Source organism: Phocoena sinus, chromosome 4 (assembly GCF_008692025.1).
Source record: "Phocoena sinus isolate mPhoSin1 chromosome 4, mPhoSin1.pri, whole genome shotgun sequence".
Classification (NCBI taxonomy): domain Eukaryota; kingdom Metazoa; phylum Chordata; class Mammalia; order Artiodactyla; family Phocoenidae; genus Phocoena; species Phocoena sinus.
In genome coordinates, this window is record NC_045766.1 from 92,219,755 (window position 1) to 92,244,742 (window position 24,988).

Genomic DNA, 24,988 nt, shown 5'->3' on the forward strand with positions numbered 1-24,988 from the left:
AGTATGAGCTCAATAAATATTAATTACTTTCTCTGACGCACGTAGCTGGCTTTACCTTACTTGGAGGGGGAAGCATTTCTAGGTTCATGCCTAGGTAACTCCAGATGGTATGCTGAACAGGCAAGGGTCCTCTTAAGTGAGTTCCCAGGACAGCCACGTGGGAGGCCCACAATAAGTGTGACTCTATGGCTGAAAAGGGAGATATACGCATTATAGAAATCACCCCTTGTGAAATCGGGGACTAGCTGAAGTGGCTTACCTGACATCATAGGAGGGCATGGACAATTTTATTTTGCTGAATTACTTCTCCAGGGAGATGGGGAGTCACAATGAGTTTTCCACTCTTTAATAAAGACAACTACTTTCTATGCATGAACATCCTAGTTTAGACAAGAGGCAGACAGCTGTGAGAGATATGTGAAGACATATTTCAGTTTTATTATCTTTTAGGCATAGACAGGTATGTTAATCCATTTCCACATACAAGTCCTGTAATCACAGATAGGGAGTGAACCTTGAACTGGCAAAACCTGTCTCCTGTTGCCAAAGAGTTAAGTTTGGAAAGATGAAACCTCAAAGGTTGAGGATTGTGCATTATATTCCTTCCCAGCCTTGCTGTGCTTATGGCTGCAGTTGCACACATAAGCTTTCCATTTTATCCAGGCATTGATTCACTGGTAACAATGTTGTCTCTTATTTCCCCAGGCAAACTTTCTGCTTTCAGTCCAAAGCTCAGAGTTTCCCATGTTCTGCTCTCTAGGTTCTGACAGCTGTTTTTGGACTTAGTTAACCATAGACGCCAAGAAATAATTGCAGTAAAAACCTCTCTTTCTATTGTTGCATTGCTTCTTTATGCAAATGTCTCTTAGGAATTAAACTTTGAACCTTTGATCTCTCACACCAAAAGATAAAAAGAAAAAATATTTATATGCAAATAAGTTCATTTTAGTGTTCATGGTTTATTGTGGAAAGCAGGTGTTTAAAAATTTTAGAATTTTTTTAACAAAATTCTAAAGATAAAAGAAAAAAAATCACAGTATTTACAGAGATAACAGAATGGCGTAGCCATGCAAAACAAATAACTTTGGTTTTTCCCCTTTCACTTTGGTTTAAATATTGACCAAGATTCAATTTTTTCCTGCCAAATAAAACTTCAATAAATCAAAGTTTAGAGGCAAAATAACATATTTTCTTTTTTCCCATAATATTTTATACAGCATCGAGTCTAATAGGATATTTTATGTATTTAATTCATACCAATACACTATAGGAAGCTTTTATTAAACTGAGTCACTATTGCTCAGACAGCAAATGGTTTACAAATGTACAACAACATGTGTTTCTAAATAATGCAGAAGTGGCAAAGTATTTATTCCTAATCTTCATCTGACTTTAATCTTCAATTTATTTTTCATTGCCTTCCTAGTTTTTTATTGCATCATTCTAAAAAACGAACACCAGTTTTCCTTTCCTCCAAAAGAACACAGTTCTATACCTGGAAATCTGATGTTCATTTTTCTTCAATAAAGTTATGTAAATCCATGACAAAAATGGCCATGCCGTGTTCTCCCAGAAACCAGGCTTCTGCTTGAAAGAGCAAAGTTTAAAAGTCTAGTCCCAAGTAGCTATTGGCCCATATCCAGCCTACTTCAAAAAGTTTCCATTTACACTACCACCCTATAAATTTCCTCCAGCATAAAACATGTTTATAAAGTTACAAATTTGAATGTAACTAAAGGTATATAGACATTTTATTATTATACTTTTTGATGTACTGCTTGATAAATTATGTACCAGTTAAAAACACTAAATGATCTCAAGGTGCATTCAATATCTGTAGCGTAGTTAACAAAAACACACGAAAAAAATATATATTCTATATTCTGTGGAAAATAACACAGCTTTGATAATGATCACTGTTAAAAATCTCCAATTCTGACTGACATCTTTTTTTTTTTTAAAGGAAATAGGTATAATTTTAAGGCAGTGGATAACCCAAAGGATTTAATTCCAATTTTCAATTACAGTGATTTACATAGTGACTTATGAAAATGGGAATGTTATCCATGATATTTTCAAACTGTCTCTCATTCATTGATTTGTTTTCTTATTTTGACAGAAAATAATTTACTAGCAGGTGTCTCTAAAGGTAAATGCTACCCAAATTCTACGTGATGTTTTTTTCAGAATAGGCAAAATTGTCAGTTTGGGAGCACCATTATTATGTGTGTGCCCGTATGTGCGTGTGATTTCCTTGAGAGTCAGCTGGTGGCACGTACACAGAAGTAGTTCATCTGGTGCTTATCAACCTCACTATTTGCCTCCTCTTCCCTAGTAATAAAAATCAGTTTTTGATTAGGGCAACGTGTGTCCCTAATCTTCACAAGCTGCCACCTTTGGGATTTAGGTGCTTGTGAGAGAGTCTGGGGGCATTACTGATAGCAATCAGAATCAGAAATGTACCTGCTCAGATTATCCATATAAACAATTGAAATAAAAGAATCACATTATACACCAGATTAACAGCAACTCCCAGAACAAAGCTTACAGTGTATAAAAATAGCTACGTAAAAAATTTACATAAAAGGCAAACCAAAAAGGAATTCTCAGTGCAGACATTTACAGAAAAGAAAATCAAACCAACACAACATATGACCTATTATCATGGCTGCCAAAACTTGTTGTTATTGTTTGTAATTTCATTTCATTGTTTTATTTGAGATAATTCTCTAAAATCCTGTGACAGCTTGGTAGAATGAACTGCTTAACACTTGAACCATGAATTGCCGTCAATGTCTTTGTATATGTCTTAAATACAATCCACGTTCATGCTTCAATTGGTCTATATAGTTTTCTTTTCTCTGAAATGATGGAAAAAACCACAATTCAGATAAGTTACCATAGCAATCACTTTTCACAATCAACATATGCTTTGTACTGAAAGTGATACTTCATAAGAGCTTTTTTTTTTTTCATAAGAGCTTTTTATAAAGCTCCACTGTCCCGGAACCTAACTGTTATCCCAGGTATTGCTGCAGCTCTTCAACTAATAATCTTTTTGAATTGTTGAAAGTATTTTTGTGAAAACTGCTTAATTCTTATGAAAATTATAAGGTTTTTCAGGAAAATATTTCATTCTGTTTCTCTTCAGGTTAACAAACTCACTTATCCCTTCAAATCACACTCCATTTTGTGGGCTTTGTCCTCAAGCTCAATTTTCCTTTGAGAATTTACTCTATCTGATTTTGAAGAAAAAAGACGGCAAACTACATTTACAGAGGATTGAGGAACGAATCCTAGAGAAGCAGAAATAAGAATCAGGTGGGAATGCTGTGTACTTGGTCTCCAGTGGAAGGCAGGATAAGGGAAGGAATTCAGATCTCACTCCTTTCACCCAATCATTTTGAGATTCTGGTTTCCAGATTATAAAAATGTCTTATTTCAATCATTCTTATTTTTCTTTCCTGTGTGCATTCTTCTAATTGCAATTCTTTCCCTTGCTCCCCATCTCCTCTATGGGATTAATTTAGGTGACCTACTCGAATCATAACTTGCGGTTTATTTATAATGAACCAAAGTTTTACTATGGCTGTTGGGGATTTTTATATATTTGAGTAAACTACAGTAACACTATTCTCAAGGACACAAAAAAGAATTTGTCCAAATGGCTTCTCTGTTTGACTGGCTCAAGAGAACATAAATAAAAAGTTCAAATTGAAAGTGGCAATACCATGGAAACATACCTCTTTTGGAGATTATCTTAAAAATCACACTCATATAGCTATTATATATTGATGTATGCAATATATATGCATGCATATATATTATATTGATATATATGTAATACACACATACATATATGCACATATAGATACATACACACATATATAATATATACACTATTTGGGAAAGTGTGTGTGTGTACGCACACACAAATTTGTTAGTCTGTTCATTAGAATGATTTGAGAGATGGCTGTATAAATATGCTGACACTTTTAAGTATATTAAATCCTTGGATTAAAATTTTTATATTTTAAAATTATTCTCATAATTGCTTTTAAAAATAAAGTATGAGAATTTCTTCTCATCTAATCAAAATATCAATTTATAAAATTAAGATTTTTGCACTCAGCAAAATTTTTGGCATTAGAATAAAAAATGCTCATTGAATGTTAAAATCTCAAAATTGGTTTCAATTATTCTGAGGATAATTATTTTTATTCAGAGGATGGGGAATCCGTTGAGATTCCATATTTCTGAGAATACCTTTCTGAGTAACCAAAGTTTCCTTTTGAAAAACTCTCTTCCTGTTTGAAAGCTGTAATTATAAGGTATCTTAATGTCAAGGCTTTCCCTTTCATCTCTAGGATGTTTCATACTTTCCTGGGAATTATTTCTATAAACCTCAAACAGCCTACCCACCTGGACAACAAGTGGAACAGTTTCTCTCTTAGGCTTCTGTTTTGTGATTGTTTTCTTCTAACTTTTTGTTTTCTTCCAGATTACCAAGATCCTTGTTTACATGTTTTGATGCAGTTCTATGAGAGAATTAAACATTATCACATTGACACACACATATTTAATCTTTCTTATTTTTAATTTTAGGGTTCACATTAATGTATCTTTGAAAAGCAAATGTTATACATCTAATACAGGTAAGCCCCTAGGACAAACAATTCCACATCTGTGAGCCTTGACTGGTAACAGAACACATTCCACTGAAATTACCTTGGTTGTAGGGTTGCATTAAATGTATGCTAAGAGAAAAAGAAGTCAGTTATTTTGAACACAGACTATACATACTTAGTTGCATCATGTTTTTGGCTGGGTTGATTTTCTTTCTACTTTCCGGGAAGTAATTATTATCATTTGATAGTCAAAATTTTCATTCTGGGAAAATACATCCTGCAAAAATTTTCTGAAGAAGTTTCATTAGGGGCTTTCAGTTTCTGCATTCCCTATTATGCATCCATGTTGAACCAATGTCCTGTATCCTAGCAGAAGATAAGGCAACTCCAGTGTCGTGGTTCTCAAACTGTGGCCCCAGACTAGCAGTATCAGCACCCCCTGGGAACGTGACAGAAGTGAAAATTCTGAGGCCCCACCATAGAAGCATGTAAAAGAAACTCTGGGGATGGGGCCCGCAATCTATGATAAACAAGACCTCCTAGTGGTCCGGCTGCATGTAGCTTGAGAACCACTGCCCTAGTGGCTTCCAGGGTTACACACGACTACTAGATTCTCTCTTTTAAGAGCTGAAATCAGGTTTTCTTAAACACACAGCTAAATTCCTTGGTTTTGTGACCACTTGAGAGAAATCATAACTATTTCCAAGAGTGTACTATTTCCTTACCTCCTTCCTCCCTCCCTCCCCTCTCTCTTCCTTCCTTCCATTCCTCCTTTATTCCCTCTCTCCTCGTTATAAGCACATCAGGGGAATCACAGTGATATGGTACTTCAAATTATTACTGCTATATAATTCCTAGTAATACTTCTACTTTTATATAAAAATTATATAGTACCAGACGTGTCTCTTGGTTAAGGAAGCTAGGGTAGAAAACTCCATTTTTCCCTAAAAGTATTTCTATGCTTTAAATAGAACTCCTTAACTCATTTGCTAAGAATCACAACTTAATAGTGCGATAGTGTTAAGAGTGTCATAGTGTTAATAGTGTGTAACTGTGTACGATTTATGTCCAAGTGAGATAAAGACATATGGCTCATTCATACTGAGACATTCATTATATTTAGCCTAAATTTAATTTAATTTGTGATTTTAAAATTCTTAATTTAGCTTAAACTACAGCCTTCTAAATTGATTCATAAGCAGGAGAGCAACCACAAACTCTGCCAATATGATTGAGTCCTATAATATGTGACAGTATATATATATATATATATATGAATTTACATGTATAAAATAAAGGTATATATGCCATCTACATTATATATATCACATTATATATATATATATATATATATATATATATATATATACATACCACAGATCTTTTGAGGTCTAGTCTCTTTTGCTAATAAGTTACTTAACTAGTAACGAATAAAATCTTAGTAACCTCAATAATATCCACACAAGATAATGTACCTATCATAAGAGTACAGTTCAATGAATTTTCAAAAACTGGGTGCATGAATGTAACTAGTACCTAGTTCAAGAAATAAAATAGTTGCAGATGAAGAAATCCCCAATTATACTCCCTTCCAGTCACTTCTACTTCTCCAAAGGTTACTATAATCCTGATATCTCACAGAATGGTTTTACCTGGTTTTATAATTTGTTATAAATGGAATCATACCACATGCATTCATTTGTCTGCCTTTTATTTAAACTCAACTTTATGTTTGTGACATTCATATATAATGCTGCATGTGGTTGTAGGTTGTTTATTTTCATTGCTGTATAGCTTGTTATTGGGCTTATTTATCTATTTTACTGGTGACAGACATTCTTGCTCTTTATTCTTTCTGGGATTTCATTTATACATAAATTAGATCTTTTGTGTGTGTCCCACATGTCTCTCATTTTCTTGTGTATCTTATCTATTCTTTTTCCTCTCTGTGCTTCAACTTGGATGTTTTCTATTGATCTGTATTCCAGTTTACTTCTCTTATGTTCTGCTGTGGCCAGTCTGCTTTTAAATTTATCCACCAAAGACCTATTTTTTTATTAAAAGGTCAAGTCTTTTATTTATATATTTATTTATGGCTGCATTGGGTCTTCGTTGCTGTGCACGGGCTTTCTCTAGCTGTGGCAAGCAGGGGCCACTCTTCGCTGCAGTGCACGGGCTCTAGGCGTGTGGGCCCTAGCAGCTGTGGCACGCGGGGGCTCAGTAGTTGTGGCTCGTGGGCTCTAGAATGCAGGCTCAGAAGCTGTGGCGCGTGGGCCCAGTTGCTCCGTGGCATGTGGGATGCTCCCAGACCAGGGCTCCAACCTGGCTCCCCTGCATTGGCAGGCAGATTCCTAACCACTGTGCCACCAGGGAAGTCCCCAAAGACCTATTTTTTAATATTATCTGAAGTCCCAATAGACCTATTTTTTAATAGTACCTTTTTCAAGTCTAAAATGTCAATTTGATTTTTAAATATTTTAAAGTACATTTCTATTTTCTATTCCATTCATCTCCTTTGGCCATCTTTTCTTCCCCTTTCAATATCTTATTTATAGTTATTTTAATATCCTTGCCTGTTAACTACAATACCCAAATAATGCATAGATCTGCTTGTCTATTTTTCCTCTTGATTATTGATTATATTTTCTTGACTCTTTGCATATCTAGTCCTTTTATTTTTGCATGACACCATATATAAAATAACAGAAGAGACTACATATGATGCTATTTTCCATCACATAAGGTCCCCCCTTTACTGCAGATAGGTGAACAGATAGGGTCTGAAGCTCAGTTGCAGTTTTAGTAAGACTCAGTCTACATCTGGTTTGTCCCTACTCCTAAGTTATGGACCTCTCAAGTTTCTGATTGAGACTCTGGCATGTTTTGTTTTCTTCAGATCTTAAACACAGAGAGATCCAGCTCTTCCATTCAGTGAGTCTCTACCTAGACCTCCAGCCATCTGTCCCATGACACTTCAAATGTGGCCAGTCTCTTTAGTCTCCCTGAGTTGAGTGTAAGCTCCTTGATAATAAGGACCATGTTTTATTATATCTTACTGTCTGATTATGGTAGGCATCCAAAAGATATTTTTTTTACTGCATGGAACTAACTGACTTTATTACAGTTTATATCTAATCCCTTTTACTGCTCCTGATGATATTAGTGTTCAGCAATATGAAGTCAATACTGACCCAGCTGCTTTTTTACAGATAGGTAAAATAGAGAAAATATTACATTGAAATGACAGAACTTGAGTGACGTCTTACTCCAATGTTTTCAGGTAAAACTGAACAAAATTATATGCATAAACATGTACCTTGATTATTCTAATAGCACCTTGCTATATATTCTAATATATACTAATAACTGTAATTTCTATAAATCAGTAAGATATCGTGGCAATCAAGGAAAACTACATGACTCTCGAAACCTTTTTCTTTTATTCTCCTTGCGTCCTCTCACCTCCCTGACTTTTCCTTCATTCCTTTTCTCTCTACTTTTCTTTTCACTCCCTCTCTTTCTCTTTTATTCTTTCAAAATCACTTCATTAAATAATATTCTTTCCTCCAAAGTAAAAATTCCAACTTGCAGGGAGCCAGTAGAGAGAGAGACAAATAAAAGAGTCAGTGTTGTATAAGTATAAAAATAAAATAAAATAAATTTAGCAATGTAATAAATCAATTTTGTAATTGTGGTTTTTTTCAACCTACTTTGACCAGTATGGGAAGAAGGAAGTTATAATAAGTTTGAGGATATAATATTTTCACAACTTAAAAATAAATCATGGACCAGTCCCTCCCATCAGGAAACATGCACAAGCCGCTTAGATAGCCTCATCCACCAGAGGGCAGACAGCAGAAGCAAGAACTACAATCCTGCAGCCTGTGGAACAAAAATGACATTCTCAGAAAGACAGACAAGATGAAAAGGCAGAGGGCTATTTACCAGATGAAGGAACAAGATAAAACCCCAGAAAAACAACTAAATGAAGTGGAGATAGGAAACTTTCCAGAAAAAGAATTCAGAATAATGATAGTGAAGATGATCCAGGACCTTGGAAAAAGAATGGAGGCAAAGATCAGGAAGATGCAGGAAATGCTTAACAAAGACCTAGAAGAATGAAAGAACAAACAGAGATGAACAATACAATAAATGAAATGAAAACTACACCAGAAGGACTCAATAGCAGAATAACTGAAGCAGAAGAACAGATAAGTGACCTGGAAGACAGAATGGTAGAATTCACTGCTGTGGAACAGAATAAAGAAAACAGAATGAAAAGAAATAAAGACAGCCTAAGTGACCTCTGACACAACATTAAACGCAACAACATTCGCATTATAGGGGTCCCAGAAGGAGAAGAGAGAGAGAAAGGACCAGAGAAAATATTTGAAGAGATTATAGTCGAAAACTTCCCTAACATGGGAAAGGAAATAGCGACCTAAGTCCAGGAAGCACAGAGAGTCCCATACAGGATAAACCCAAGGAGAAACACACCAAGACACATAGTAATCAAATTGGCAGAAATTAAAGACAAAAAAAATTATTGAAAGCAGCAAGGGAAAAACAACAAATAACATACAAGGGAACTCCCATAAGGTTAACAGCTGATTTCTCAGCAGAAACTCTACAAGCCAGAAGGGAGTGGCATGATATACTTAAAGTGATGAAAGGGAAGAACCTACAACCATGATTACTCTACCCAGCAAGGATCTCATTCAGATTCAATGGAGAAACCAAAAGCTTTACAGACAAGCAAAAGCTAAGAGAATTCAGTACCACCAAAACAGCTCTATAACAAATGCTAAAGGAACTTCTCTAAGTGGGAAACACTAGAGAAGAAAAGGACCTACAAAAACAAACCCAAAACAATTAAGAAAATGGTCATAGAAACATACATATCGATAATTACCTTAAACGTGAATGGATTAAATGCTCCAAGCAAAAGACACAGGCTTGCTGCATGGACACAAAAACCAGACCCATATATATGCTGTCTACAAGAGACCCACTTCAGACCTAGGGCCACATACAGACTGAAAGTGAGGGGATGGAAAAAGATATTCCATGCAAATGGAAATCAAAAGAAAGCTGGAGTAGCAATACTCATATCAGATAAAATAGACTTTAGAATAAAGAATGTTACAAGAGACAAGGAAGGACACTACAAAATGATCAAGGGATCAATCCAACAAAAAGATAACAATTATAAATATATATGCACCCAACATAGGAGCACCTCAATACATAAGGCAACTGCTAAGAGCTATAAAAGAGGAAATTGACAGCAACACAATAATAGTGGGGAACTTTAACACCTCACTTACACCAATGAACAGATCATCCAAAATGAAAATAAATAAGGAAACAGAGGTTTAAGTGACACAATAGACCAGATAGATTTAATTGATATTTATAGGACATTCCATCCAAAAATAGCAGATTACATTTCCTTCTCAAGTGCGCACAGAACATTCTCCAGGATAGATCACATCTTGGGTCACAAATCAAGCCTCAGTAAATTTAAGAAAATTAAAATCATATCAAGCATATTTTCTGACCACAATGCTATGAGATTAGAAATGAATTACAGAGAAAACAACATAAAAAACACAAACACATGGAGGCTAAACAATACATTACTAAATAACAAAGAGATCACTGAAGAAATCAAAGAGGAACTCAAAATATACCTAGAGACAAAAGACAATGAAAACACAATGATCCAAATCCTATGGAATGCAGCAACAGCAGTTCTAAGAGGGAAGTTTATAGCTATAAAAGCGTACCTCAAGAAACAAGAAAAATCTCGAATAAAATATCTAATCTTACACCTAAAGGAAGTAGAGAAAGAACAAACAAAACCCAAAGTTAGCAGAAGGAAAGAAACCATAAATATCAGAGCAGAAATAAATGAAATAGAAACAAAGAAAGCAATAGGAAAGATCAATAAAAGTAAAAGCTGCTTCTTTGAGAGGATAAACAAAAGTGATTAACCATTAGCCAGATGCATCAAGAAAAAGAGGGAGAGGACTTAAATCAATAAAATTAGAAATGAAAAAGGAGAAATTACAACAGACACTGCAGAAATACAAAGCATCCAAAGAGACTACTACAAGCAACTCTATGCCAATAAAATGGACAACTTGGAAGAAATGGACAAATTCTTAGAAAGGTGTAACCTTCCAGACTGAACCAGGAGGAAATAGAAAATATGAACAGACCAATCACAAGTAATGAAATTGACACTGTGATTAAAAATCTTCCAACAAACAGAAGTCCAGGACCAGATGGCTCCACAGGTGAATTCTATCAAACACTTAGTGAAGAGCTAACACTCATCCTTCTCAACTCTTCCAAAAAATTGCAGAGGAAGGAAAATTCTCAAACTCATTCTATGAGGCCACCATCACCCTGATACCAAAACCAGACGAAGGTACTACAAAAAAAGAAAATTACAGACCAATATCACTGATGAATATAGATGGAAAAATTCTCAACAAAATACTAGAAAACAGAATCCAACAACACATTAAAAAGATCATACACCATGATCAGGTGGGATTTATCCCAGGGATGCAAGGATTCTTCAATATATGCAAATCAATCAATGTGATACACCATATTCACAGATTGAAGAATAAAAACCATATGATCACCTCAATAGATGCAGGAAAAGCTTTTGACAAAATTCAACACCCATTTGTGATAAACAGTCTCCAGAAAGTGGGCATAGAGGGAACCTACCTCAACATAATAAAGGCCATGTACGACAAACCCACAGCAAACGTCACTCTCAATGGTGAAAAATTGAAAGCATTTCCTCTAAGATCAGGAACAAGACAAGGATGTCCACTCTCACCACTATTATTCAACATAGTTTTGGAAGTCCAAGCCATGGCAATCAGAGAAGAAAAAGAAATAAAATGAATAGAAATTGGAAAAGAAGAAGTAAAACTGTCACTGTTCACAGATGACATGATAATATACACAGAGAATCCTAAAGATGCCACCAGAAAAGTACTAGAGCTAATCAATGAAATTGGTAAAGTTGCAGGATACAAAATTAATGCACAGAAATCTCTTGCATTCCTATACACTAATGATGAAAAATCTGAAAGAGGAATTAAGGAAAAACTCCCATTTACCACTGCAACTAAAAGAATAAAATATCTAGGAATAAACCTACCCAGGGAGACAAAGACCTGTATGCAGAAAACTACAAGACACTGATGAAAGAAATTAAAGATGATACCAACAGACGGAGAGATATACCATATTCTTGGATTGGAAGAATCAATATTGTGAAAGTGACTATACTACCCAAAGCAATCTACAGATTCAATGCAATCCATATCAAATTACCAATGGCATTTTTTATGGAACTAGAACAAATAATCTTAAAATTTGTATGGAAACACAAAAGACCCTGAATAGCCAAAGCAGTCTTGAGAGAAAAAAATGGAGCTGGAGAAATCAGACTCCCTGACTTTGGACTATACTACAAAGCTACAGTAATCAAGACAATATGGTACTGGCACAAAAACAGAAACATAGATCAATGGAACAAGATAGGAAGCCCACAGATAAACCCACGCACCTATGGCCAACTAATCTATGACAACGGAGGCAAGGATATACAATGGAGAAAAGACAGTCTCTTCAATAAGTGGTGCTGGTAAAACTGGACAGTTACATGTAAGAGAATGAAATTAGAACACTCCCTAACACCGTACATAAAAAGAAACTCAAAATGGATTAGAGACCTAAATGTAAGACCAGACACTATAAAACTCTTAGAGGAAAACATAGGAAGAACACTCTTTGACATAAATCATGGCAAGATCTTTTTTGATCCACCTCCTAATGTAATGGAAATAAAAACAAAAATAAACAAATCAACGTAATGAATCTTCAAAGCTTTTGCACAGCAAAGGAAACCATAAACAAGAAGAAAAGACAACCCTCAGAATGGGAGAAAATATTTGCAAATGAATCATCGGACAAAGGATTAATCTCCAAAATATATATATAGCTCATGCAACTCAATATTAAAAACACAGACAACCCAATCCAAAAATGGGCAGAAGACCTAAATAGATATTTTTCCAAAGAAGACATACAGATGGCCTAGAAGCACATGAAAAGCTGCTCAATGTCACTAATTATTAGAGAATTGCAAATCAAAACTACAATGAGGTATCACCTCACACCAGTTAGAATGGACATCATCAGAAAATCTACAAACAACAAATGCTGGAGAGGGTGTGGAGAAAAGGGAACCCTCTTGCACTGTTGGTGGGAATGTAAATTGATACAGTCACTAAGGAGAACAGTATGGAGGTTCCTTAATAAACTAGAAATAGAATCACCATATGACCCAGTAATGCCACTACTGGGCATATATCCAGAGAAAACCATAATTCAAAAAGACACATGCACCCCAAATATTCACTGCAGCAGTATTTACAATAGCCAGGTCATGGAAGCAACCTAAATGCCCACCTACAGACGAATGGATAAAGAAGATGTGGTACATATATACAATGGAATATTACTCAGCCATAAAAGGTATGAAATTGGGTCATTTGTTGAGATGTGGATGGATCTACAGACTGTCATACAGAGTGAAGTAAGTCAGAAAGAGAAAAACAAATATCGTATATTAACGCATATATGTGGAACCTAGAGAAATGGTACAGATGAACCGGTTTGCAGGGCAGAAATTGAGACACAGATGTAGAGAACAAACCTATGGACACCAAGGGGGGAAAGTGGCGTGGGAGTGGGGGTGGGAGTGTGATGTATCGGGTGATTGGGATTGTCACGTATACACTGATGTGTATAAAATTGATGACTAATAAGAACCTGCTGTATAAAAATAAATAAAACAAAATTCAAAAATTATAAACAAACAAATAAATAAATAAAATAAAATAAAGCATGGACTATAAGAAGCTCTTGTAATAGTAATGATTAAAAAAGCAACCCACTTCTATTTTGTCAATCCTTACATTAACATAACTCTCAGGAAAATACAGAATAAGCTATATGGCTATACTTGAGAGTAACAAGAAGAAATTAGAAACTGAAGGAAAGTTGACCCCTATACTGGGTGACCTCTACTTTTGCATAAGCTTTCCTCTGAGGGCATCTCCCATTTGCAGAGGCATAGGCTAACTGGAACTAAACCTTGAAATCAAGGGTAATAAAATCTCAAAAAAGGAGAGAGCCAAAGAGTGGTGAGGAGCCCAGATTTGTGTGTAAACTACAAAAATGATCTCTAAACTGCATGTGTGGAAGAAATTTCATGTAGCCCAGAAGAAAGCAACACCTGGAAAGCTTAAAAACCTGACATAGATTTTAGCTGTTACCCATACAGAGGAAACAGAGTTTGTAGTTGAACCTCACCAAGCCAGGAGTTATTGGCAATCATGTCAATCTTTCTATTGAAATCCCAGAAAAACTTAGTAAAGACTATGTGTCAAGATTCAGCATTCACCCTAAGACAGATGTGAAATATAAAATGTAACAGTAACTGTGGCATGATCAAGGAAATCAGCCAGTAATCTAATTCTCTGCCAGGAAAAACAATCCATATCCTTTAGCCTATACAGTAGAACCTAGGATCTCTACAACATATCACCAAACAAAGCATAGTTATGAATAAGAAGTTACCACACATAAAAATGAAGAGTAAAATAATGTAACACAAAGTCCAGAGAATGTCCTTGGATAATAGAGACTGGAAATAACAGTTAAGAACTTTAAATCAGTATTACATAACATGTTCAATGACTTAAAGAAAAGTGTGGTAACAATGAGAGAACAGATAGAAATCTCAGTACTGAAAATGTAAACGAAAGTAATTCTACAACTTAAAACCACAATATTGGAAATTAACAATTCACTAAATTATCTTATCACCAGATTGGTGGTGCAGAATAAAGACTCAGTGAACGTAAGGACAAAAAATATAAATTATATATTCTAAAAAATTGAGAGAAAAATAATAGAAATAAAAGAAGCAGATCCTCAGTGACCTGTGGGACAATAGTGAGCAATCTAACAAATGTGTAATTGGAGTCCCAGTAGGAGAAGCAAAAGAGAATTGCGGCATAAAATATATTTGAAGAAACAATGAAAAATATTCCTAGATTTGTTGATGTCCATTAGCTTGCATCCAAAATGGTCAGCAGCTCCCAAGGAGGAATGATAAAAAGAAAAACACATCTAATTACATCATACTGAAAGTAATTGAAAGCAAATATAAAGACAATGATTTGAAAGTAGCCATAGAAAATTTGTTCAGGGGAACAATGACATGAAAAGCAGCTGATGTCTCATCAAGAAAACAATGCATAACAAAGTTAATTCAACATCTTTAAAATGCTGGAAAAAAACCCTCAAACTAGAATTTTATATCTAGTAAAAATATATTTTAATCAAAAGCAAAATAAAGACATGTTAAATTGAATAAAAGAAAACTAGGAAAAATTATCACTAGCAGACCTGTGCTAAAAGAAGTATTAAAGAAAGTTCTTTGGTTGAAGGAAAATGATACTAGATGGAAACTCAGATATATAAGAAAGAATGAATATAGATTGTATATGTGCTAAAATATAAAATACTATTAAAATTTTTTTACAAAGACAACCAACTATTTAATGCTATATATATAGTATTATATATGACCTTTGAAAAATTGTATTTTCATTTAACCTCTTCCATCTTTTTTGCTCTTGTTGTCATATCCATTACAACTGCATACATTATAATCCTCACACTACAATTATATGGAGGAGGATAAATGAAGTTATAATGTTTTGGGGTTTTAGACTATTACATAAGTTGACTGTTATAAACTGAGTTCTTATTGAAATTCCTAGAGCAACCACAATAAAAGAATACAAAGACAGAGAGTTAAAAGGCCAGTAGATAAATTAAAATGTAATACCAAAACTTATTGGAGTGTCTCAAAAGGAGGCAGGAAAAGAGAAACAGAGGACAACTAGAAAACAAATAGGGAGCTGGTGGTCTTAAATGTAAATATATCAATAATTAAGTAAAATGTGACTTGGCTAAATCCTCCAATTATAAAGTAAAAATTGTCAGACTATAATAAACAATCAAGACTCAACTACATGCTGTATACAAGGGGTTAAGATTTTTTCTGAAAGGTCCGGATAGTAAATATCTTAGTCTTGCAGGCCACATGGATTTGTTTCAACTCTTCTGGGTTTGCAGCGTAAAACAACACAGGTAACATGTAAAGAAATGGGCACGGCTGTGCTACCATAAAACTTTATGAAATTAAGCAGCGGCCTGGGAGTCATAGTTTGATCAGTCTCTCTGTACATGAGATGCACTTTAAATATTAAGAGATAACTGAAAATAAAAGGGTAGAAAAAGATACACATGTACACTGTAAGCATATGAAAACAGTATGGCTATATTAATATCTGGCAATGTAAAATTCAACACAAGGAATATTACAACCATAATGAGAGACATTTAATAATTATAACAGGTTCAATACATAAGCAGGTCACAACAATTGTTAGTGTATGTTCCTAATGAAAGCCTAAAACAAAAAGGGACAGAACTAAAGGGAGAAATAGCCAAATATACAATATTAGAGAATTTAACAGATCTTTCTCAGTAGCTGATAGGGTAAATGGACTAAAATTCAGTAAGCATGATCATAATGAAATAACTAGTACTGGGCTAGCTCTAGTACTGGAAGTGTATGCTTGTAACCTTCTTATCAATGCATTATATGTGAAGTGATTTCATATAATCTGAAAAAAATCTATAAGAATAAGGGGATTTAAACAAACTATTATCTACTTTAACATAATATACTATAGAACACTCTACCCATCAGCCACCATATAAGTATTTTCAAGTGTTGAGTAGCATCCACCTGGAAATACTGCATGCCTGCATGCTAGGCCAAAACAAAAACAAAAACAAAAACAAAAAAACCCTCAATGCATTCAAAAGACTAAAAGCATACAGACTAGGCTGTCTGAACAAAAGGGAATTAGATGAGAAACGTTTTGAAGTTAATAGAGTTCTAGTTACATGGCTCCAAAGTAGAAACCACAAGAGGAATATATTTTGAACTGAGTAAATATGAAAATATAACATACTGAAATTCGTGGAATGCAGCTAACCCGTTGCTGAGAGGGAGATTAAAATTTTAAAAGCTTAAGTTATAAAAAAAGAAATGCTAACATCAGTGATCTAAATTTTTCATTTACTTCATGAAATTAGAGAAAGAAGAGCAAGTCAAACCCTAAATAACTAGAAGAAAGAAAATAGTAATGACAAGAGCAAAAAAAAATTTAAATTGAAAATAAGCAATAGAAACAAAAACAAAGCAAAAAGTTAGTTATTTGAAATCATCAAGAAAATTGAAAGCTCCCTAAAAAGACGATACATGATATGTGATATATGATAAAGGAACAAAACATAAATTAAGAAAATTACAGAACAATATTCCTCATGAATGTAGACAAAAAAATCCTTAATGAAACATTGGCAAATAGTATCCATCAATATATATATAAATTATGATACATCATAATAGAGTGGGATTTTTTCCAGGAATGCAAGATTGGCTTAACATTCAATCATCAATCAATGTAACTTACCATTGTATCAGAATAAAAAATATGAGAAAACAATATGATTATTTTTAGAAATAATATAGATATAGATAGAATATAATATAGATGTAGATATAGAAATGGCATTTGAGAAAATTCAACAATGATTTGCGATAGAAACTCTTAGTAATCTAAGAATATTAAAAAATTTCTTCAACCTGTTAAAGGACATTGTGTTGGAAGGAATTTGGCCTTGCCCAAAGAGAGGTTTGGCCTTCGTGCTCAGTTCCTGAGAGATAATCTCTAAACAGTTAGAATTTTCTCAGTGATAGGAGTGGCTTTCTTATTTGTGGGGGGCTTCTTGGATCACACCTGATAGTTTATGCTGAGGAGATGTCTCAGGGCAGGGCCATCAACACCCAATCATATTGGGGTGGAGACTGGCCACACCTGAAAGAACAATCATACAGTTTAGGATGGGGGCTTTGGGCCATTTGATATCAGCCTGACATCTGGGGAAGGGAGAGGCTGGAGATTGAGTTCAACCACATGGATAATTAATCAATCAATCATGCCCATGTAATGAAGTCTCAACAAAAACTTTGGACACCAAAGTTCAGGTGAGCTTCTCAGATCAGCAATACTCCATGCTTTCGCCACTCATTGAGGCCAGTAGAGTAACAGGTCCCTGAGGACAAAGGAAACTTCACATTTAGAATCCTCCCAGACTCTGCCCTGCACTTCTCTTCTCTTAGTCAATTTTAATGTATCCTTTACTTGTAATGAATATAACCATGAGTTCTGTGAGTATTCTAGCAAATTATGAAACCTGAGGGTGGTTTTGCAAAACCCCAAGCTTGAGTTGATAGCAGAAATGAGGGTAGTCTTATGTGAACTCTTCTCTCTAACTATGTATTTGGACCCTAACTCCTTGCAGCTGGAGTCAGAAGTCTTGGGCAGACATGGCAGTCTGGAGGACACTACCCTTAACTAACTCTGAGTAGGCAAATATGAAAAACGTACAGCTAATATCATACATAATGGCAAATACTGAACAATTCAATCTCTAAGACTGAGAATATGTAAAGATGTCTGCTCTCCACATTTCTATTCAACATTGTATTGAAAGTCTCTATGAGGGCAAAATAAATAAATAAATAAAAAGCATATGAAATGGAAGAAAAGAAGTAACATTATTTCTGTTTGCAGATAAAATGATTGTTTACATAGAAATCTTAAGGAATTCACAGAACAACTAACAGAACAAGTGAATTTAGGAAGATGGTTGTATGCATTTCAACAGCAAAAATTAATTATATTTCTACATACTAATATAAAAATGGAAAATGAAACTCACAGAATAATTGCATGTATAATAGCTGCAAAGTACATAAAACGTAAGAATGAACTTTATAAGACATATCAAATGTCTACATTAAAATTTATAAAATATTGCTAAGAAAAAAAGGAAAATATTTAAGTAAATAGAGATATATAGGATGGTCATGTTTGGAAGACTAAATATTTTTAAGATGTTAAGTATACCCAAACTTATCTAGAAATTCAAAGCAACCATAGTCTCACGAAGCTTTAAAAATTGGTGGGGGGGAGGTAGAAAGCAACAAGTTGCTCAAGTTTATATGGAAACACAAAGATATAAAATTACTAGCAGAAGCAGAACATCAAAGTTGAAGGACTATTATGATGATGAGGATGAAGATGAGGATGACAAATATGCCAAGGCCAAAAGGAAGTTTTTTTAACCAATGGTGCTAGAATGACTTGATATGCTATATATATATATAGCATAAAACAAGCAAATAAACAAACTTTATCTTGCACCACACACAAAATAGCAGATATATACTCAAATGTAAAACTATAAAATTTCTAGAAAAAGACATAGAAAAATATCTTTGCCACTTTGGAATAAGCAAAGATTTTGTAGAGTGGACACGAAAAGCAGTAAATATAATGGGAAAAAATTGGTAAGTTGTTATTCACCAAAATTAAAAAGTGCTCGTCAAAAGACAGCATTAAGAAAAGAATAATCAAGCCACAGACTTCGACAACATATTTACAATATATAACAAAGGTTTTTGATATAGAATATGTAAAGAACCCTTACAGAGCAATTACATAAGAGAAATAACAATAAAATCATAGGCAAAAGATTTGAATAGTCGCTGTACAAAAGAAGCTCACCAATAAGTACATGGAGCTTAAAATCATTAGGTCTCAGGGAAATGCAAGTTAAACCCAAAATTAGTTATCATTTCACACCTCCTAGAATGGCTAAAATTAAACAGAACACCACCACCAAATTTATGCCAAGATGTAAAAGAACTGAAACTTTATATATTGCTGGTGGGGCTGCAAATAGGACAACTACTTTGAGAAAGCTATTTGGCAATTTCTCATGAACAAGTATCTACCCTACAGCCTAGCAGTTCCATTTCTAGGTACTTGCCCAAGAGAATGAAAACATATGCCCACGAAAAATGCTTATATAGAAAGTTGGTTTTAGCCATATTATTCATGACAGCCCATACTGGCTTGAAACTATCCAAGTGTCCATAGATAAGAGAATGGATTAAAATAATGTGATATATTCTAACAACGGACCACTACTCAGCAATTCTAAACAAGTAAATCATTAATACATGTATTGATATCTCAGAAACACTGCGTTAAATGAGAGAAGCCAGATACGAGTACGTTCTGTATAGTTCCATTTATATTAGGTTCCAGATTAAGAAAACGTAATCTCTGGTGATAACAATCAGCATAGTGGTTGCCTAAGGGAAAAAGGATGGCAGGGCTGGACAGGAAGGAATTCCAAGGGAACTTTCTGAGGTGATGGGATGCTCTATATCGTGACTGGAGTAATGGTTGCAAAGGTGTATAAATTTATCAAAATAGATTTAATTGCATATTTAACGTAAGCGAGTTTTACCTTAATATAAAAACATTATACCGCGAAAAGCTAAAGCATGATCCTTATGACCAGGGATTGAAAGAACCAGACAAAAAGTACAATGAGAATCTGGGTACCTTTTCCATTTCCAATACTATTTACTTTCTAGGTGGATTTAGTATTTGTCTAGGGATGAAAAGTTGTTTCTGTGATTTTACCAAATTCTATGAAATAAAAGAAGGAGGTATTCAGAGGAAGGGAGTGACTAGAATTCCCTCGAAGGAATTCTGTGGTATTCAGGGCAAATCATAATATCTCTCAGCATATCTGTCAGGGAAAATCAGGCTAAGAATCACGGCTCTCAGACTGGCATTACAAAAAAGCGTTTGTTAAGAGCAACATGAAACATATTTGTAGAATAAGAGCTGAGTAACTTCAAACTGATATTTTTCTTATTTTAAAGTTACAAAACAAAAGTAAAAACAATCTCCCTTCTTTTCTTAATCTCACTCTCCAAAATCATAACTGCTAACACTCTTATAATGCCTTAATGTGCCAGGCACTGTTCTAAGTGCTGCATAGGTATTAAATTATTTTAGCCTTAGGATATCTCTGTTTTACATTGAGACTAATAAACTTGCCTGTGGTCAAAGAGCTAGTAAGTAGCAAAACCAGGATTCAAGCTCCAGCAGTCTGGCTTCCCAGCGGGTGTGCCAAGTTATACAAATAAGCTAAGTGTTAACCACTGTGAAATGTACTAAATAGAAATAAGATAGTGTTGCTGCTGGGGGAAGGGGTATTCACTGAGTCTATGTATATAAGATTTACTTGGAATTTTTAATGAATTTCTCCATTTTTGTTACTGAGAGTCCACTCTCTCTTGCAGGGAAAAGCCTCTACAAATTATTCCGATTACTTTTGGGCTCAGTTTTGAGATTGATGTGGTAAAAATAATATAATTTTATGGAAGTGTCCTTTTTAATTTGGGGAAATTTCAGAGATTTGAAAGCAGGTTAGATTTCCATCTACTACTGGAAGAGAACAAAAACTTATTTAAAACATTCCCTTTAGCAATATTTTCAGTCAACATTTTTTTTTTCAGTCAACTGATTTGAGGTTAAGGCATTTATAAAGAACGAGCACTTGGGTTAAAATAAAAATTGTTATAGTTATTTGCCTTAAATGTTCTCAATCAGTCAGCTTTTTTTATAACTTTAAAATGAGATAAAATTTAAATAATAGAATCACAACAAATTAATATTGGAAGACTCTCTAATTAGTGAGGCAGAGAGAAGAGTCTTGACCTTGGGGTCAGTGAGTCTGGGTTCTCATCCTCATGTGTCAAGTCTTAGCTGCAAGTCCCTGGACAAGTCCCTCCTCTTAAGATGCTTGCTCTTCTGTAAATAGGGGACAATAGGATCTACTCACAGGGCTGGTGTGAGGATAAATGTATAGTGTATGTGAAAGCTCCCAGCAGGTGACAGGGACTCACAAAACTGATGGTGAGTAATGGACAGCTGCCCAGGCCACATAGCTACTGAGTGGCCAAAGGGAGTTCAGTCCTCCCTCTCAACTCCCCTTCTGTGTTATTTCTGTAAGTGCAGGGCTATTAAGGGTTCAAGTTGCTTTTAAATAACTTTTTAGAAGATTCTTAAACATTTTGGTGAGATTTTCCCCAGTACCACAAACTTGTTTCTAGATCTCCTTGAAAGGAAGTAGGGAACTAATCTAGTGGTGTCTTCTAAGTGTGCCTTTATTTTTTTTTATTTTTTATTTTTTTTCGGTACGCGGGCCTCTCACCGCTGCGGCCTCTCCCGTTACGGAGCACAGGCTCCGGACGCGCATGCTCAGCGGCCACGGCTCACGGGTCCAGCCGCTCCATGGCATGTGGGATCTTCCCGGACCGGGGCACGAACCCGTGCTCCCTGCATCGGCAGGCGGACTCTCAACCACTGCGCCACCAGGGAAGCCCAGTGTGCCTTTATTTTAATGCTTCAGAGTTGCTAAGAGACTGGATGGAGGTGTTACTAATGCTACAGTAGAAATCATATTGCAATATATAAATGTATCAAATCAACATGTGGTACACCTTAGATTTATACATTGTTATACATCAATTATATCTCAGCTAACAAATAGGTTAGAGGGGGATGAAGGAGATAGGAAAAGTGAAGGAGGATAGGAGTTGCACACATAACCAGTACATCACAATCTTGGAATGTGGTGTCATTTGAAAAGATACATAAAGTGTTATAACAGAAATGTATATTTGGAAAATAAAAACAATACCCATGTAAAATAATTCACACATGAAAGAGTTCATAAGACTTTAGGTTTCCCAAGTGTAAGCATATGTATAACAAATTTGAAAACTCAGAGGCAACATGAGGAATTATTATCACTTCCTTGTTTAGAGGGGCCTTTTCTGTGATTTCTAATTTGTAGCATGCCTGGGACACAGCACAGAAGGGCACCAGGACTATGGGTATTTAAGACTGGGACCCTGGCGATGTGGAATTGCCACTTTCAGCAAACCGGTCGTTGATACCTGTGCAGGTAATTAGGATCATACCCATGAGAATAGTTATTTTTCTTTCTTCCCTGGTCACAGCTCTCAGCAAAGTAAGTTTCCTCCTGGGCCAAGCTTAATAAAGAGCTACAGGAGGAGAGGAGGGCTCTAACCACTGCATCTTAGAAAGACAGTTGTCAGCAATTTCTGGGTTTGAAGAAGGAAACAAAGAAGAATAAATAGTTGAACTTATTACAAGTTTCAATTTGATATCCTTAGCATTTCTAAGACTCTCCAAAGAAACTCTCCATTAAAATAGATTTCCTAATGTCCTCAGTGAAAAACAGAAAATGGCTTTCACTTGGGCAATAGTAAATATGGGAACCACCATTATGTAAAGTATCAGTAGATCAAAATAAATGTAACAGTACTGAATATGCATGAAAGCAGGATGCCACTGGCATGTATTCAGCATCATCGTTCAAAGTGTTTCCTTTAGGTGGGTAATGTGCTAACACAGCCTGGGCAGAGGCAGATGCTTGAGGAACAGGATTTCCCTTCACCTTTGAAACAATAATTAAACCAAACACATGAAATTAAAAAAAAATAAAGTGAAATGCATACATACAGACAGCTAGAAGAGATAAAAATTGAAAACATTATGTTTTGATGCTATCTCTTTCCTCTGGAAATGTTTCAGTTCACATGTAGTAGGAGAGGGCAGGGCCATGAATGGTTCTGCCCTTTGGGTGGCCAATGACCTTGTGATTGACTAAAGGGGGACTCCAGCATTTCCACATTATCTTATTTCCCCTCTAGTCTCCCCTGTTATTTATGCTTTGATAGAATAATTTCTTCCTTCTTTTGGCTGCCTGCCAGGCTATGGGTAGGGAAGGAAAAAGAAACGAAAACTTGGATTAGCTTGACGTCTAATACAAGGTGAGAGGCCACATCAGCCCTGCACTTGAGAGCACACCCTTCCACCCCTAGCACTATATTAAATGCCAGCAGGCAATCAAAGTCAGAGACGAAGTTTCAATTCCAAAGAAGTCCTGGTGAGGCAGCAAAATATATTTCAAAGTTTATATGGGTTATGGAATAAGATATTGCATGTGTTATCTTAGGCAGATTACACTCACTGAGCCTTAGATACTATGAAATATGGTTACCTTATTAAATTTACCTCATAAAAATTTGAGGATTTGAGTAAAAGTACAAAAAGAGAAGAAGATGCTTACATAGTAATAAATGAGGAAAGTCACTCAAAATGTGCTATAAATGGTCCTTCAGCATTATATTTTCAACTTATTCAGCAGGGAGTCTGAATAAGTTCCCTCATGGGAACATATATTTGATTTTAGACAGAGTATTGATTGGAAATAGAATTCAGTTAAAATCAACTTTCTTGCAAGATCCTGTTCCATATATTAAGAGATACTAATAAGAAGGGTTTTAGAAAGCCTTAATTTAACAGTATTTCTTGAAGTTTGGGGGTTATAGGCAGTCTTCTTTAGTCTTTTGCCAATTTAGGACTTTTTTTTTTTTTTTTCTAAGACAGTAGTAGAATAGTAAAGCATTGTAAAAGGCAAAACTGACAAAAGATATTTGTGATTTTTAGACTTCCATATTGCCTACATATTGTACAAAAACTTCATGAAAATAGTCATGAGTTCCACAGTTGCAAAAGATAAATCTCTTGGTAAACTTCCAGTATTCACACAGTGTGCATTTTGAGATTACAAATGTCTGGTTACTGCTTACTTCCAGTTTAGTGATAAGAAGTATGGTGGTGGTCAAGGGTCTCTTAAATGCAACCAACCTGGAAATTATGGTTTTAATACAGTTCTGAATAAGTTTGTGGCTACATCATGCTACCTTACATTTTTCCTTTATCTTTGACTCTTAATTTTTCATTAGTTCTTGTAATATAAGATATGCAGGAGAGAATTTCGAACTCAAATAGTAACATTCAACTTCCTGCAGATATAAAAACAATGTTCAGAGAACAGGATGGAGAGAAAGGGAGTAAATAATTTAAAAAGTCATTGAATTATCTCTAGGTCTTTAATGTTTCCTATCTGTTAAACAACTAGATATGAACTGGGTTTAGTCAATTAATACCTTTTGCCTGGAACTGTCAGTTAATACCCTACATACACAGGAAATGATTGGAGTCCTCCATTCTCACTATCAAAATATCTCAAATTAAAAAAAAAAATTCCAGTGAGAAGTTATATGAATCAAAACAGCAGAGGAATCATGAACCCTTATTCTGCAATGAATATACCATATCACAGTGTCAAGCACAACTGCTAAGCAT

At 35.0% G+C, this 24,988-nt stretch overlaps 1 protein-coding gene across 4 annotated transcripts in view; it reads right to left on the bottom strand.

Moving 5' to 3' along the window:
• Nucleotides 1-414: 414 nt before the first annotated feature.
• The window catches only part of ALCAM (activated leukocyte cell adhesion molecule), a 202,660-nt gene continuing 178,086 nt past the window's right edge, over nt 415-24,988 (bottom strand). For all 4 annotated transcript variants that reach the window (XM_032631261.1, XM_032631259.1, XM_032631262.1 and 1 more), the window contains 2 exons: nt 4,423-4,538; nt 415-2,861 (listed from right to left, as the gene is read on the bottom strand). In XM_032631261.1, coding sequence (XP_032487152.1) covers nt 4,451-4,538 — 88 coding nt within the window. In that variant the 3' untranslated portion in view covers nt 415-2,861; nt 4,423-4,450. The remainder of the gene's footprint in view (nt 2,862-4,422; nt 4,539-24,988) is intronic.